The sequence below is a fragment of the Nerophis lumbriciformis genome, linkage group LG11 (genome assembly GCF_033978685.3).
Source record: "Nerophis lumbriciformis linkage group LG11, RoL_Nlum_v2.1, whole genome shotgun sequence".
Classification (NCBI taxonomy): Eukaryota; Metazoa; Chordata; class Actinopteri; order Syngnathiformes; family Syngnathidae; genus Nerophis; species Nerophis lumbriciformis.
In genome coordinates this window covers 32,455,950-32,474,167 of record NC_084558.2, presented here as the reverse complement: position 1 = coordinate 32,474,167, position 18,218 = coordinate 32,455,950, and the positions used below count along the sequence as shown (strand labels likewise).

The window sequence follows — 18,218 nt, the reverse complement described above, 5'->3', positions numbered from 1 at the left end:
ACATGATTGTATTTTTTTATGACAAAAAAAAAAATCCTCCCCCCCCCGGTCCGTGGGACACATTTTCAAGCGTTTACCGGTCCGCAGTTACAAAAAGGTTGGGGACCACTGGTCTACATAACATGTAATGGTGGTTCCTTGGTCAAAATGTTGCATAGATTATGTTTTACAGATCATCTTCAAGTCGCTTTCTGACAGTCGCTTCAGGATGCGCTGTTTTGTGGGCGGTCTTATTTACGTGGCTCATCTTCGGCAGCGTCTTCTCCCCGTCATCTTTGTTGTAGCGTGCAAGGATGGTGGTGGAAGAAGTGTCAAAAGATGGAGCTTTAAACTATACATTTACAGGATTGGTTGATAATTAAAATATTTTACATTTCTGTACTGCCTAATTCACCAGTGTGATATTTTGTAATGCAAATTTACTGGTTTACAGAAAATAGTACATTATTTAGTGATTGATATATAAAATTGTAATTGTTATATATTTGTATTATCTAAAATAATTGTTTTTTTCCAAGCTTTTATTAAGCAATACAAACTATTAAGGTTTTGTGGTTATAATGTGGAAAACAAGGGAATAGTTTGTGGCGTAAGTTTGTTTTTAGCCAAATACCGTATTTTTCGGAGTATAAGTCGCACCAGAGTATAAGTCGCACCTGCCAAAAATGCATAATAAAGAAGGAAAAAAACATATATAAATCGCACTGGAGCCCGGCCAAACTATGAAAAAAACTGCAACTTATAGTCCAAAAAATACGGTAAATGTATACAAATGTTTTGGGCTTTGTTTATTACAAGTTTTAAATACAGTAAGTTTATGAAAACTGTCCTTGCGAGGTGGTTTAATACATGTCTTAAGTACTGTACTTTGGAATGGTTTTAGCACGTAAAGATAATCACTTTTTTTTTCTGTATGTATCCCTCGGTTGAAAAAGTTAGGACACCTCTTTGATAGAGGGTGAGAAAGGGCTGGGATATATTTTTAGATGGTTGTACATAAAGAGCGTTGTAAAGTACAATGCATAGCAAGGTGTGTTCTTTTTTTTTGTCCTGTCCAGCTACTCAGGCAAATCATATTGATGTAGATGCCCATATTTGCTACAAAGATTTACTATACAAAAGAGAATGTGTGGGATACTTCTCTTGTTGCCTTATTTGTATCTGACTTTATTAAATGGATTCATATTATTGTTTGGCGCAGCTGGACCACAGCAGGAGGGGATAGCAAGAAAAGAGAGGGATAAGACAGAGAGACAACAACATCAAACACAACAATAATGATAACAATAACAACAGAACAGCATCAGTAAATAAGATATGTACAAATATGACAGGAAAAAGGATAGCAAAGAAGCAGTTAGTGAAGCAAATATTAATAATACAGAAATAACAATGAGCATTGTTACACTACAAATGGAGCAATACAAATACCAATAGAAATAGCACTATTGAATGAATAATAACAATAATTACCTCTATTATCAACAATACCATTGTTCCATATGCAACAATACATATATGTAATGATAACTTGAATTACAAAAGAAAGCAGATAAATGGAGGGGAAGAAAGAGAAGCGAACTATATTGACCTTGTATATTTTTATAGTAACAAGAGGTTAAGCTTTGTCAGTGTGCCTTGTGTTACTCAGTTTCCCCTAGGGGAACAACGTTAATGAGTGTTTGATGAAATGTGATTATATGCATGACTGTGTGTATGCATATGTGCTTGTATATGTACAGGATGTGTATATGAATGTTTGTACAGTGAATGTATGTACTATATTTGTGTATGTATGTGGGAGCGGAGGTACCTATGTATGTGGGTAAGTACCGATGTGTGCATGTATGTATGTATTAATGAATGAATATACGTATGTGTGGATATATGTATGTATAATTGTGTGTAGGGTGTTAAAATATTCTTCATGTTTCTTACAGGGTCATGTAATATTTGATGCTCAAGGTTCTCGGATGGCCTGGACTCTAATTGAACAGCTTCAAGGTATGCCTCAGTTTGCTCCCTTCTTTCGAATCAAGTATCATTATCATAATGGGGTTATTGAAGACAATCATCACACTACACTGCACTTACCATCAAAATATAAATATGTCACATTAATACATTATCATGGACATTTTGACTGATACTTACCATGCCATCTTTTTAAGTGTGCACATGTACATTAGTTTTTTAACACTCAATCATCAGATTATGCCGAACATGGCTTTTGATATATATATTTGGCCAGGACCAGTAGCAATACAAGAGTGCTGTACTATATTATATTAGAACACCACATGAGCTTTTATCTAACGCAATGCAAATGATGTCGTGTTTAAAATGCATATTTTTTCAGTGATCATTTTCTACAGAGATGAGTTATTAACATAGATCTTACAAATACACAAAATATTACCACGTGGCATTTATACTAATAGCATGTTCATCGTAAGCACATTACAATGATAAAAAAATCGAATGAGATACTTAAAATAACACTGCGCTAAAACAAACAAAAAATCATTGCTGGATTTATGTGCTCACATGACTTTGTTTATTTCAACCAATGCAATCGCATGCATGTTCAATCAGAATCAGAATCAGAAATACTTTAATAATCCCCGAGGAGAAATTAAGATTTTCAGCACAATGTAGATTAACTACGATCAAAGTATTGGACAGGACGTCGAAAATGTGTAATAAAGTTGTACTTTATATGAGAAAAAAAATGGGCATACAAACGGTACAAAACGATCCTTATATCTTGTTATCTGTCATTCATTCATCACCCGTAGGCTCGTAATCCTCATTCTCAACAACCACAATGCACCTGCTCCCGGTCTTTCTAACATCCGGTTTTGCCGCAATGCATTGTGGAACATGCAGTCTTTTAGTTAACCCTTTGTTAGGCTTTTGAGTAGAAACAACTCAATTCAGTGTCAGTTTTTCTCAAATAATCAATATCAAATACATGTATAAATCAATCAATTCCCTTTTAACTCTTTTTAGCTGTAAATATTAATAGATCAATTTATCAGCAATTAAATCAAACATGCAAATTATGAATGATCATCACACATAAACTATATAACCCATACATTACAATTCACAATCCTATTCAAGATCAGACAAACATTACAGGGAGATTGAACAGTATCGCTGACGGGTCTGCCAACTTCCATTTCCGAAATAAGCATGTCACAAGTGAAACATTATCATATGTTTCGGGTGTGACGATTATAGCAAGTTTGGACCATAACTAAATGATGCTAGCAAACACATATTTGAAGAGTTGTTCACTCATTAAAAAAAAATGTGTTGCATAAAATCTGATAATGGTTACATAATTGAAGAGAAAAAATGATCAGTTAGTGACAGTACACACTGATTTTCAGACTTTGGAGCACATTTATTTAAAAACTATGGGATTAAGTTACTTACCATGCAGCCATGGGGGGCACAAATGCAATGTCACTTGCTGGTCAAAAATGTAGGAGTGTGGCTTAAATCTAGAATCAGCCATGGCTCTAAAACTCTTGTGTTTCGGTCGTGACAAAAAAACTCAGGACGTGATTTTTTTGAGCACAGTTTTTAAATTTTAAAAATAAATCTAAGTCTTTCAGCTTCTGTTTAAACTTAATCATAAAGGTATTTTAAAATACACAATTGAAACAAACCTAAAAAAGGTTTTAAGCGGTATTTTCATGAATTTAAATTTAGAAGTCAGGATTGGGGACAGCTACTTCTAAATAGAAAGTAACCTATAAATGATGATGTTGTATGTATTTATCTTATCTATCTCAGTTTATGCCCTGGGTTTAAACAGGTCATAATATTATCTCAGTAAAAAATCATGTGTGAATACTTACTACAAAACCCAAAACCAGTGAAGTTGGCATGTTGTGTAATTCGTAAATAAAAACAGAATACAATGATATGCAAATCCTTTTCAACTTATATTCAATTGAATAGACTGCAAAGACAGGATATTTAACATTCGAACTGAGAAACCTTTTTTTTTGCAAGTAATCATTAACTTAGAATTTAATGGCAACAACACATTGCAAACAATTTGGCACAGGGGCATTTTTACCACTGTGTTACATGGCCTTTCCTTTTAACAACACTCAGTAAACATTTGGGAACTGAGTCTACCAAATTTTGAAGCTTTTCAGGTGGAATTATTTCCCATTCTTGCCTGATGTACAGCTTAAGTTGTTGTGGTATTTTAGGCTTCATAATGCGCCACACATTTTCAATGGGAGACAGGTCTGGACTACAGGCAGGCCAGTCTAGCACCCGCACTCTTTTACTATGAAGCCATGCTGTTGTAACACGTGGCTTGGCATTGTCTTGCTGAAATAAGCAGAGGCATCCATGAAAGCGTTGCTTGGACGGCTACATATGTTGCTCCAAAACCTGTATGTACCTTTCAGCATTATTGGTGCATTCACAGATGTGTAAGTTACCTATGCCTTGGGCACTAATACACCCCCATACCATCACAGATGCTGGATTTTGAACTTTGCTCCTAGAACAATCCAGATGGTTCCTTTCGTCTTTGGTCCGGAGGACACGACGTCCACAGTTTCCAAAAAACAATTTGAAATGTGGACTCATCAAACCACAGAACACTTTTCCACTTTGCATCAGTCCATCTTAGATGAGCTCAGGCTCAGCGAAGCTGGCGGAGTTTCTGGGTGTTGTTGATGAATGGCTTTCGCTTTGCATAGTAGTTTTAACTTGCACTTACAGATGTAGCAACCAACTGTAGTTACTGACAGCGGTTTTCTGAAGTGTTCCTGAGCCCATGTGGTGATATCCTTTACACGCTGATGTTGCTTTTTGATGCAGTACAGCCTGAGGGATCCAAGGTCAAAGGCATTCAATGTTACATGCAGTGATTTCTCCAGATTCTCTGAAATTTTTGATGATATTACAGATCTTAGATGGTGAAATCCCTAAATTCCTTGCAATAGCTGGTTGAGAAATGTTGTTCTTAAACTGTTGGACAGTTTGCTCACGCATTTGTTCACAAAGTGGTGACCCTCGCCCCATCCTTGTTTGTGAATGACTGAGCATTTCATGGAAGCTTCTTTTATACCCAACCATGGCACCCACCTGTTCCCAACAAGCCTGTTCACCTGTGGGATGTTCCACATAAGTGTTTGATGAGCATTCCTCAAATTTCTCAGTCTTTTTTGCCACTTGTGCCAGCTTTTTTTAAACATGTTGCTGGCATCAAATTCCAAATGAGTTATTATTTGTAAAAAACAACAACATTTACCAGTTCGAACGTTAAGTATCTTGTCTTTGCAGTCTATTCAATTGAATATAGGTTGACAAGGATTTGCAAATCATTGTATTCTGTTTTTATTTACGATTTACACAACGTGCCAACTTCACTGGTTTCGGAGTTTGTAATTTGCTAAAACCTTTTTCTGGTTAAGGGACAGCACTTTTAATTAATTTTGTAGAATGCCCCATATATATAAACAGATTCTCAGGGATATACAAGATAAGAATAATAGTCCTCCTGGTCATTAATTAGTTCCCTGGAAATGTGGCCCCCAAAACAATTTAGTTGAATAGTCCTGTTTAAGAAGATTTAGTGGCACGGTAAACTTAAAATAAACACTGAAAAAAACAAGATTGGAAAAAACTGGCAAACAGAGTGACAAGTAAGTCTGACCGATGAAGAATTAAAATGTGAGCCAGTTACACTCGAGCTCTGTATAACTCTCTCTTTCTTTCATAGGGGGAAGCTATAAGAAGATTGGATACTACGACAGCAGTAAAGGCAATCTGTCCTGGTATGGGAATGACAAATGGATTGGTAAGGCACATTCATCTTTCTCTGCCCCCCATATCCCCCTCTTTATCATTGTCTCTCGCACTCCTTCTACCTTCTAATCTCCTGTTTTCTCTGACCCTGCACCCTCACCACCTCTTCCTTTAATTCTTCATTTTTCCCTCCTTCATTGCCCTCCTTTGTCCGCCAACGCTCTATATTCAAATATGGTTGTGATGTTCATCAATCAATTTATCACGTTGTTGCATTAATGTTTCCTACCTTATCGCGGCCGATATTTGATCACAGTAAAGCATTGTGACAACAATGTGCTTTGGCCTATATACTCCATTCCATTTGGCAACTAAAGGCGCAGTTCAACGCAATAAATACAAGATGTTTGTTGACAGGTTAAACATAACAGCAGACTAGCAATCCCGGAGGTAATGGAATTGGGTCCCATGACCTTGACTTTGAGGAATGAACATGTAATTCTTAATTAGCATGGAGGTGATGTGTGTCTCTGTGTTATTTCAGTTTCCCTCAACACCGACTATATGCTGAACTGTGGAGTACCTTGTGATACAAGTTTATTTGGTTATGTGGCACAGCTTGTACACTAGAATTTCAAAACAGAGTAGCCCATTAAAATGAATTATAATCAATCAGTGCTTTGCAGACCCAAAACAACACCATTTTAACATGTAGCGTGCTTTTTCTAAAGAAAAACTAACTTTAGATAAGAAATATTGAATGACAAACTAAAATGAACAACTATGGCATCATTATAAATTATAATAATAATACATTTAATTTCATAGCGCCTTTCATTAAACTGAAAGGTCGCTTTACAACAATAGAAAATACAATAAAACCAAGGCATATAAATAAACAAAACAATAGAATAAAAATAGAGCAAGGGTATTTGGTGAGTTAGACGGAGTAGGCAGACCGGAACAGGTGTGTTTTGAGTTTAGATTCGAAGGTGGGCAGAGAGCCGCAGTTACGGAGGTCAGGTGGTAGATTGTTCTAGAGCTAGAGAGCAGAGCGACTGAAAGCTCTGCCCTCCATAGTGATGAGGCGGGCAGGGGGCACAGAGAGGTGGATGGAGGAGGAGGATCTGAGGGAACGAGTGGGGATGGTGACGTGCAGGAGATCAGACAGGTATGGAGGGGCGAGGATGTCCATGAAGGTGTACAGAATGAGTTTGTAATTGATCCTGTACAGTACGGGGAGCCAGTGGAGTTGCTGGAGGATGGGGGTGATGTGGCAATGAGAAGGTGTCTTCATTATGATGCATAGTAATGTAGTAATTGGAGAGCAGACTTCAACGGACTCTCCTCCAAGCTGCTTCTTCGTCAAATACACCATTAGCAGCTTCTTTTTTATTTTCATGGATAAATGTGCATTGTTTAGATATTATTTCAACGGTCTCAGCTGGCTTTATCGACTCATTCTGCTTCCGCATGGTGCAGACTAGCAGTGGTACGCACCAAGTGCTTCAACAAGCTAGCTAGCTACACGCTCAGTCAGGTTTTTGGCAGTTCTTTAATATTCTTTGAGATATTTCTGATTAAGGGCTATATATGCAAACGTTGATTGATTGATTGATAATGGTCCTTCACACTCACTTTCTTTGATCCCATTGTTAAAAAAGTAATCTTGATCTCTATCTATAAGCTAGTGTTCGCGAGTAACACCAGATGTTTTGGTCTGATCACTGGCATTTGCTATGCAAATTAATGGTGGGGAGGCTCGTAACCCGAATTTTTGCTTGCAACCTAAAGCACAACAATAAGCCAAAAGACAGCTTGTACACCGAAAAACCCGTAAGTCGGGACACTCGTATCCCAAGGTAATAAATACTGTGTGTGAAATGGACAAAAAAAAAAATGTTGACGCTATTTTTAATGTAGAAAATCAATTCCACGTGAGTTGCCTTGTTAAGCTTTGCCTGGAGTTTTTCATTCCTAAATGATGCCAGTGGACATTGGTAGGAGTGTTGGAAAAGGGATGTTGACTGCTTTTGAACTAAACGATAAACTGTAGTCTTGCTAGTTCTGTATTAGAGGCAGTCGAACAACTGCCCACTACATGAATGGACTCATAATACTCTTTCCGAGGTACGTACAGTACCGTGATCATACTGCTACACTTGCACTGTATCATCATTTCATACAGGGAAAAGTGCTGCTGCTTCATTCTAAGTGTCTGTTGACATTTTAATCATGAAAACAGGAGAACAACTGGGAGTGTCCCCTGGCTTGACGTCAATCCTGTCTACAGCCACTAAAACTTGGAAGCAGTGATGTGTTATAAGCTGTGTGCCAAAAACACATTCTGTAACTAAGCCAACATACTGTTCAGTAGACCAAGGTCAGCCAAGTAGTCTCTCCCGCTGGTATGACAAGAGCTGAGGGGGCCGAGAGGTTGTGCTAACCTCTAGAGATTTTTGTGTTTGACCATGTGGTCATGTGACCTGCAGCCAGACTTCATGTGCCATCTGGAGGTGTTTTCAGACAGTGGAAATGCCAGTTAGTCAGTATTTGTTGTGTGACAGCCAGTCACCTTGACGTTATCTTAAAGACGCTCAGTTAGTGGTCAAAGCATTAAAACAGCCAAAAGAGGATATGGTTTCCTTAAGGTGAATGTGGCCTTATGTTATGCTAATTGAGGCATGCTAATTTCCACTCTGTAAAGTAATTGTTCAAATTATTTACCTGGATTTGTCTTAAAAGATGTTTCGTCTCTCATCCGTTCATAATCACAGACCTAGAAGGAACGGCTCTAGTCTGAGAGCCTAATCCAAAAGTATTTATCATCTACAAGAGGGTGCATAACCACACAAAAACGGTTTTGCTCTGTTGTTGTGCAAAATGACAGCTGTATTGTAAAATGACATTTGGCTGGACAGTGTATAAACGGTCAAGGTTACATCGAAAGCAAATGTGTCTATGTCCTGTCAGGGTAAATTATTATATCTCTTAGGGTTGAAAGGACAGCATTGTATAGGTAAAAGCCAGTAAATTAGAATATTTTGAAAAACTTGATTTATTTCAGTAATTGCATTCAAAAGGTGTAACTTGTACATTATATTTATTCATTGCACACAGACTGATGCATTCAAATGTTTATTTCATTTAATTTTGATGATTTGAAGTGGCAACAAATGAAAATCCAAAATTCCGTGTGTCACAAAATTAGAATATTACTTAAGGCTAATACAAAAAAGGGATTTTTAGAAATGTTGGCCAACTGAAAAGTATGAAAATGAAAAATATGAGCATGTACAATACTCAATACTTGGTTGGAGCTCCTTTTGCCTCAATTACTGCGTTAATGCGGGGTAGCATGGAGTCGATGAGTTTCTGGCACTGCTCAGGTGTTATGAGAGCCCAGGTTGCTCTGATAGTGGCCTTCAACTCTTCTGCGTTTTTGGGTCTGGCATTCTGCATCTTCCTTTTCACAATACCCCACAGATTTTCTATGGGGCTAAGGTCAGGGGAGTTGGCGGGCCAATTTAGAACAGAAATACCATGGTCCGTAAACCAGGCACGGGTAGATTTTGCGCTGTGTGCAGGCGCCAAGTCCTGTTGGAACTTGAAATCTCCATCTCCATAGAGCAGGTCAGCAGCAGGAAGCATGAAGTGCTCTAAAACTTGCTGGTAGACGGCTGCGTTGACCCTGGATCTCAGGAAACAGAGTGGACCGACACCAGCAGATGACATGGCACCCCAAACCATCACTGATGGTGGAAACTTTACACTAGACTTCAGGCAACGTGGATCCTGTGCCTCTCCTGTCTTCCTCCAGACTCTGGGACCTCGATTTCCAAAGGAAATGCAAAATTTGCATGGTTGGGTGATTTTTGTATTAGCCTTAAGTAATATTCTAATTTTGTGACACACGGAATTTTGGATTTTCATTTGTTGCCACTTCAAATCATCAAAATTAAATGAAATAAACATTTGAATGCATCAGTCTGTGTGCAATGAATAAATATAATGTACAAGTTACACCTTTTGAATGCAATTACTGAAATAAATCAAGTTTTTCAAAATATTCTAATTTACTGGCTTTTACCTGTATGTGTAAGATAAGTGGTGCTGCTCCCTCTGTTCAGAAATAGTTTTTCTACTTTAACTTAAATGGCTTCCCTCAATCCCCCTCTAAACCATATGTCTTGTCTATCCAGAATATGTAATTTTTTGTCAACAGAAGAGTGTTGTTATTCTTTAAGGTGCAGGGAGACAGCTGAATTTTTCGCCTGCACATATATATATATATATATATATATATGTATGTATATATATATATATATATGTATGTGTATATATATATATACACACACACACACACACACACACACACACACACACAGTCGTGGTCAAAAGTTTACATACACTTGTGAAGGACATAATGTCATGGCTGTCTTGAGTTTCCAATAATTTCTACAACTCTTATTTTTTTGCGATAGAGTGATTGGAGCACATACTTGTTTGTCACAAAAAACATTCATGAAGTTTGGTTCTTTTATACATTTATTATGGGTCTACTGAAAATGTGAACAAATCTGCTGGGTCAAAAGTATACATACAGCAACATACATTATCAATTTTGGTGACGTAGAAAAGTTACAATCAAATCAAACGTAACTTCTTGGGAGTGATTATGATTGACGACACCTGGTGACTTCATGAGCCCATTTAAATAGGGCTCATGTGATGCAGTCATTAGACTCGGTTACAAACGCGACAAGGGGAAAGTCAAAGGAACTCGGGCCAGATCTGAGAAAAAAATATCATTGACTTGAATAAGTCAGGAAAGTCACTTGGAGCCATTTCAAATCAGCCTAAGGTCCCAAGAGCAACTGTGCAGACAATTGTTTGTAAGTATAAAGTGCATGGTACAGTTTTGTCACTGCCACGATCAGGAAGAAAACGCAAGCTATCACCTGTTGCTGAGCGAAAATTGGTCAGGATGATCAAGAGTCAACCAAGAACCACCAAAAAGCAGGAATGAATAGGAAGCTGCTAGAACACCGGTGTCAGTGTCCACAGTCAAGCGTGGTTTTCATCGCCATGGACTGAGAGGTTACCATGCAAGAAGGAAGCCCTTGCTCCAAAAGCGACACTTTAAAGCTTGTCTAAAGTTTGCTGCATATCACATGAACAAAGATAAGACCTTCAGGAAAGTTCTGTGGTCAGATGAAACAAAAATTGAGCTGTTTGGTCACAATACCCAGCAATATGTTTGGAGGAGAAAAGGTAAGGCCTTTAATCCCAGGGACACCAGGCGCTGCAGGAGTTTTTGGGCATGATTAATTTTTATAATCGATTCCTTCCTCGTGCTGCTCACCTCTTGCAGCCTCTTTATGTTGCCCTGCGGAACAAAAAGGCTAACGATTCCCTTGAATAGATCCCTCAGCGAGTCCAAACTTTTCAAAGGGCTAAGGCCATGTCTACACTAAGTCGTTTAATCCCTTAAACAAATAATTATTTAGCCTAAGCCCCGTTTCAGCCACACTAAACCAGCGTTTAGGTCCCCCTCCTCTGACAATTTTTTACACGGCTTATCGTGTCGTGTGTTTCTTGAATCTGCGTCACTTAGCTTTGTATGGACTCTTTGATTGTTTACAAACTGAGTTCGGAGAGGAAGTGACGTCAGAAAGAACGCGCCACAGCCAGCTTCATAATAAAGCAGTTTCGTAACTCAGAGTTAACCACTGGAAATATGGAGGCAAGTCATCCAGACATGCAGCTCGGTTTAGATTTTACGGGAATGCCGGCTGACCAGTCCGACGACCCCGACATCCTCGCATTCAAGATTGAGGGTACGGCGCTCGTGCTCGAAGAGGTGGTGGTTCAGGATGGAAGTCCCGCTCTCCTCTGCGATGTTTCCACTGGCCGCCCCTGGCCAGTAGTCCCATTGGACTGGTGCCGCCGGGTTTTTGACACAATCCACTCCCTCTTGCATTCTGGCGTTCGAGCTTCCGTCAAGTCGGTTGGTGCCAAGTTTGTTTGGTCTGGCCTGAGGAAGGCTGTTAGGCAGTGGGCAGCCACATGAGTGGCATGTCAGCGCGCCAAGGTCCACATTGGCCACCAAAGTCCACAAACTAAGTCCACGCCGGAAGGTTATATGCACTTGCTCACCATGGTGGATCGCACCACCAGATGGCCAGAAGTCTCTTTTTTCCACTGCCTCTGGGTTGCGTTTTTTGGCACGCCGTCAGATATAATCTCGGACAGGGGGTCCCAGTTTGTGTCGGAGCTTTGGTCAGCGTTGACACAGTCCTTGGGTGTGCAGGTGCACCGCACTACGGCCTACCACCCCCAAGCTACTGGCTTATGTGAACTTTTTCACCGGTTGCTTAAAGCAGCTTTGCGTGCGGCACTCTCTGATAGCAATTGGATTGACCGTGGCAGGCACTAGGACCATGCTCACACTCAGCAGAATGGGCGTGGTTTTCATGTCTTCTTTGGCACACTGTTAAAGTGCAGTTGTTGTGATCTTACAGTAAAGACCTCAGAGAAACAACGTTGTTTCCTGCATTTGCCACAATATACAGTCGTGGTCAAAAGTTTACATACACTTGTGAAGAACATAAAGCCATTGCTGTCTTGAGTTTCAAATAATTTCTAAAACTCTTATTTTTTTTGTGATAGAGTGATCGGAGCACATTCGTTTGTCACAAAAAACATTCATGACGTTTGGTTCTTTTATGAATTTATTATGGGTCTACTAAAAATGTGACCAAATCTACTTGGGTCAAAAGTATACATACAGCAACATACATTATTACGTTTGGTGATGTAGAAAAGTTACAATCAAATCAAATTAGCTTCATGGAATGGCCTCTTAACTTCATGTGAGTGATTATGATTGTCGACACCTGTTGACTTCTCTGAGCCCAATTAAATAGGGCTCATGTGATGCAGTCATTAGACTTGGTTACAAAGGCGACAATGGGAAAGTCAAAGGAACTCAGCACAGATCTGAAAAAACTAATCATTGACTTGAACAAGTCAGGAAAGTCACTTGGAGCCATTTCAAAGCATTGGGTACACTTTTAGTTACATTAACATTGAGGTTATATATGTGGGCCCATAGATATAAATGTCGTTAAATGTAGCTTTGATGTAGCAGCCTACTTTTGCTGTGTAACTTGAAGTGTAGCTTGCTACAATTCTCCGGGTATAGCTTACCCTGAAGCTTAGCTACATTTAATCAAAAACAATTTGTAGCTTAGCTTACTACATTTTCCAAGTAGTTTGCCCATCACTGGTTTCAACATATAGATATTATTATGGTGTGATTATAAGGAATGACACCTATTCGGAAACATATCTGGCATTTTGTTTCGCAATATAATCCAAAAACCAACTTTTCTTACCTATTGGTACTTGCTGTCGTGTATTTGGGATTTGCATAAATCCCGAAAATGTGCGGGCGTCCGCCGTTATAGTCTGCGCCGTATTGAATAAGCTCCTTCTTTTTCTCTATCCTCTTGTGTGGGGCATTGATCTTCTGCTTTTGTCATTTCGATTATAAAGTAGCGTACAGTTCTAACTTATATATTTTAGTAGACTAAGCGCTAAAAACTACAACAAAGATGACGGGTAGAAGATGCTGTCGAAGTGGAGCCACGGAAATAAAACCACCCACAAAACGGCGCATCCTGAAGAGACGGTGATAAAGCGACTTGGAAAGGGTCTGTGAAACATAATCTATGCAGTGTTTTGACCAAAAAAAACACCATTACATGTTTTGTAGACCACACTCTTACTATTATGTTGGATCCACTATGGACTGGACTCTCACAATATTATGTCAGACCCACTCGACATCCATTGCTTTCGGTCTCCCCTAGAGGGGGGGGGGTTACCCACATATGCGGTCCTCTCCAAGGTTTCTCATAGTCATTCACATCGACGTCCCACTGGGGTGAGTTTTTCCTTGCCCTTATGTGGGCTTTGTACCAAGGATGTCGTTGTGGCTTGTGCAGCCCTTTGAGACACTTGTGATTTAGGGCTATATAAATAAAGATTGATTGATTGATTGATTGAAGTGTTTTAAATGTAGAAAAAAAAATAATATCACCCCTTTAAAGGGGAACTGCACATTTTTGGGAATTTTGCTTATCGTTCACAATCATTATGAAAGACATGACGATGGATGTATTTGTAAATGCTCATTTTAAACATATGTGGCGCAATAATTTCAAAAAGGCATCATAACGTTTGCTTTTTTTTGTCTTCATCACTAATTATTACTCACTGCAGACTTTATGAGAGCCAACAAACATAAAAAAACATCACTTAACGTGCAAGGTTTGCTGTCATTAGGATGCCGACTTCTGGGCTGTTCATATATTCCCATTTAGGTGAAGAATTACTTATAATCCTCACAAAGAAACATGGTGTGTAGGGTGTGGGGGTGAGGACCAAGCGTCTCTCCGTGTCAATCTGGCCATTTCCGGGTCCTAAAGGGCTGTCAAAGTCTACCAACTTGTCGGAACACCTACTCCGACTTCTGTCCAGGTGAGAATGTATGATGTATGATCTACAATAAACTTCCAGGGAGCAAGGAAGCGAGGAAGCAACAGACCACTCAATGATGTAAACATAGGCACACACGGGAGTAATCACGGCACCGCTATAAATAGTTTGTCTGCGTTCGCGCTTATAATAACGATATCACTAAAACTTGGTTAATATTCAAATTACGAAATGTGAATTGATTATTGTTGGCTGTTTAATGGTTATTTGTTGGGTTATATGGGCGAAATAGTGGAGCTCTCATTGTCTCCGCTGTAAGGGGACTTTTATTTATGTTTATTTAATATTTCGAATGCATTAAAAAAAATCCATCTGTCATGTTTTTTCATAAAGATTGTGAACAATAGGCAAATTTCCAAAAAAGTGCAATTCCACTTAAATGCGTCTTATAACCTGGTGCACTTTTTGTATGAAAATAGACCCGGATAGACCCGCTCATCGGTAGTGCGCCTTATAATCCGATGTGCCTTATGGTCAGAAAAATACGGTACAGAATAACTTGTTTTACTACTAAGACTGTGTATTGTTTATTTTTTACACATTGCACTCATATTCTTGCTGGTTTGGGAATACCTGAAGATATTTCTTACATACAAAATCACCATGTTTTTTCTTTTCTTTAAGGGGATTACTATTTTTTTATTTTATTTTTTTTAAATAGTATTACGGTACTTACAGGTGGACTCAGACTAATTGATTGGTCAATAAATAAACTCTCCAGTTCTTCCTCTCTATGTTTCGTACCCTCTTGGTCTTCGTACATTCTGTTCCTTTTGATTTACAACTGTTTGTGTCTGACGATCCCCTCGTATATCTTAGCTCTACCTTCATCTCACCTCTCAGTATTTGTTCACAATCTCTTCTTCCCTCTTCTCCTTGGCAACCACTGCCGCATCAGTGCCTCGCTCCCATATCGCCATGGTAACCATTACGGGGCCTGTCGTCATGGTAACATACATCCCGACTTCACTATCAAGGGCAGGGAAAGGTTTTAGTGTTGAAGAAAACATTTTCCCAAAGGACACTTGCTTACTTATACACACTGACGCGCACACTATTTTTTTCTCTCTCCCGCCCACACTCAAGTAAAGCTTGTGCTGGCTTTTAGCCAAATTTTGGGAGCTTTTGGCTACTTCTTAACTGCTGTGCAATTAGCTTTGCTCGCATGATGACTTTGCACACATACAATGACATCATCACAACAAATCAAGAATATATTCTAATGGATTGTATTTGGGTTCCTTCGAAGAATGGTTTCATATCCTAATGTCCTTCTCTGTCTTAAAAAACAGTCACAACTTACATCTTTAATAACTCTAAATATTAGTGAGTTCACTGGCAGTACTGTGTTCCCCCACCAGTTCGCTTACTGCGGATTTTGAAAACTGTGTGTACAAAAGTATTATAACATCTATTTGAGCGTTGAGCCTGGAAGCTGACAAACTCAGTAACTGCAATAACTGGCTAAACCTCTGTTTGCAGGAGCGCAGAGAAGTGAGTTATTATTACGTTTCCATGCACTAAATTAGTCTGATTTCTCAAATAGTTAGTTTTTTTGTATTTTCACACCTATGTGTGAAGTCCAAGTGTCCATGCACTCTTTCTATATTATAATATTGGTTTTCTCTATGTAAAGCACTTTGAGTCACCAGAGAAAAGCGCTATATGAAGATAATTCACTTCACTCACCTCCACTAATGACAATGTGAAAATGATTTGTTTTTTTATTCTGGCAAATTTGTTAAAAATAAAAAATCACGTCCTTAAGTATTCAGAGTCTTTGCTCAATATTTTGTTAATGCACCTTTGTCAGAAATTACAGCCTGAAGTATTTTTGAATACGATGCCACAAGCTTTGCACACCTATCTTTGGGCAACCGTTGGTTTTCATCCAGGATGTTTCTGTACATTGCTGCATTCATCTTTTCCTCTATCCTGACGGGTGTACCAGTTCTTGCCGCTGAAAAACATCCCCTCAACATGATGCTGCCACTACCATGCTTCACTGCAAAGATGGTATTGGCCTGGTGATGAGCGATGCCTGCTTTTCTCCAAACATGATGGCTCGCATTCACGCCAAAGAGTTCAAGATTTGTCTCATCAGACAAGAGTATGTTGTTTCTCGTGGTCTGATAGTCTTTTAGGTGCATTTTGGCAAACTTTTTAATAAGAAATGGCTTCCATTTGCCCACTTTACCATCCAGGCCTAATTGGTGGAATGCTGCAGAGGTAGTTGTACTTCTGGAAGGTTCTTCTCTCTCCACAGAGGAATGCTGTAGCTCTGACAGAGTGGCCATCAGGTTCTTGGTCACCTCCCTGACTAGGCTATGTTTTGCACACAGAAATGCACATCCTGGATGAAAACCAACGCTTCCTATACTATTATGGAGTTTGAGAGGTGCTGCAAAGAAGAATGCGCGAAACTGCCCAAAGATAGATGTGCCAAGCTTGTGGCGTATTAAAAAATAAACTGAAGGCTGTAATTGCTGCTAAAGATTCATCAACAAAGTATTGAGCAAATGCTGTGAATACTTATGTCCATGTGATTTCTTTTTTTTAATAGATTGGCAAAATTTTTAAAAATTGTCATTATGGGGTATTGTATGTAGAATTTTGAGGACGCAAATTGATTTATTCCATTTTGGAATAAGGCTGTTACATAACACAATGTGGGGAAAGTGAAGCGCTCAAAATACTTTCTGTACATTTTTTTGTACATTTACCTACTTGGTGAACAGGCATCTTTCATTCAGTTTGTCTGCCTTCTAAAGCCTCAGACTGTTGAAATACTTTTGCCCCTGTCACCATAAAGACGTGTGTCGCCTATCAACTAATTTATATTTTTGAATAAAATGTATCAATATTATTGTTTCTAAACATTTATTAAATTATTAAATGATTTATCCATCTACTTGCTAATTTACTCTCCTAAGCTGGTTACTATAAGCCTTCTGTTGAGGTGTACAAAGTATTTATTATTTTCTTGATTCACTAGAACTATCTGTATTACCGTATTTTTCGGACTATAAGTCGCAGTTTTTTTCATAGTTTGGCCGGGATCCAGTGCGACTTATGTTTTTTTCCTTTTTTATTATGCATTTTCGGCAGGTGCGACTTATACTCCGAAAAATACGGTACTTTATTTAACATACGTAAATAACCAATATTTGGACATTTCTCCATCAATTCATGAATCGTCCACGATGTATTTGTCTCATCGCCAGCTAATCCTTTAATCATTATTCGTGAGTACTCATGTCAAATGTTATGTTACAATTACATGAGAGCAAAGCACATGTTATGAGTGTGTGTGAAAGGTTATTAACAGTGTGTGGAGGGTTTAAAAAAAACCTGAAATGCATACATTATTCAGAGAAATTAATAGCGGCCCCACTTTCCTAACTCCTGATGTTCTCAAGGGATCACTAAGCATTGTAAAGGTCACTGATAATTTGGTGGGTAATATGCAGCTATCTTTTATAATTCGGGTCGGAAGCTTCAGATAATTTGGCAAAGGTCTATTTATTCGTGGTTTACACTTAAGGCCTGCTGTACTAAAGTTTTGCATGTGCTAAACTTCAAGAAAAGTTAATAGCACACAATTTACATAGCTCGTGCGCAGAGGATTGCTTTTCTTAAAGGGACTGTTTGCAACATTTTCACAGATGCCAAGAAGGCGCCAACTTTCCAGTGCATTTTACACAGTATATCTCGCCCTCTTACGGCTTCTTATACGTAATGACGTAAGTATGTGCGTAGCTTTAGGTGTTGTTAACTAATAATAGCATTTTGAATAGGTAGCGTTAGCTGTCACTGAATGTATATTCTATCATAACAACAACATGCCTGCAAATTGTTAGTTACTT

General features: G+C 38.7%; 1 protein-coding gene across 6 annotated transcripts in view; it reads left to right on the top strand.

Annotated features, from left to right (window-relative positions):
- Positions 1 to 18,218, top strand: part of gabbr1b (gamma-aminobutyric acid (GABA) B receptor, 1b) — a 580,862-nt gene that overhangs the window by 426,884 nt on the left and 135,760 nt on the right. For all 6 annotated transcript variants that reach the window (XM_061966778.2, XM_061966776.2, XM_061966777.2 and 3 more), the window contains 2 exons: positions 1,941 to 2,004; positions 5,762 to 5,839. In XM_061966778.2, coding sequence (XP_061822762.1) covers positions 1,941 to 2,004; positions 5,762 to 5,839 — 142 coding nt within the window. The remainder of the gene's footprint in view (positions 1 to 1,940; positions 2,005 to 5,761; positions 5,840 to 18,218) is intronic.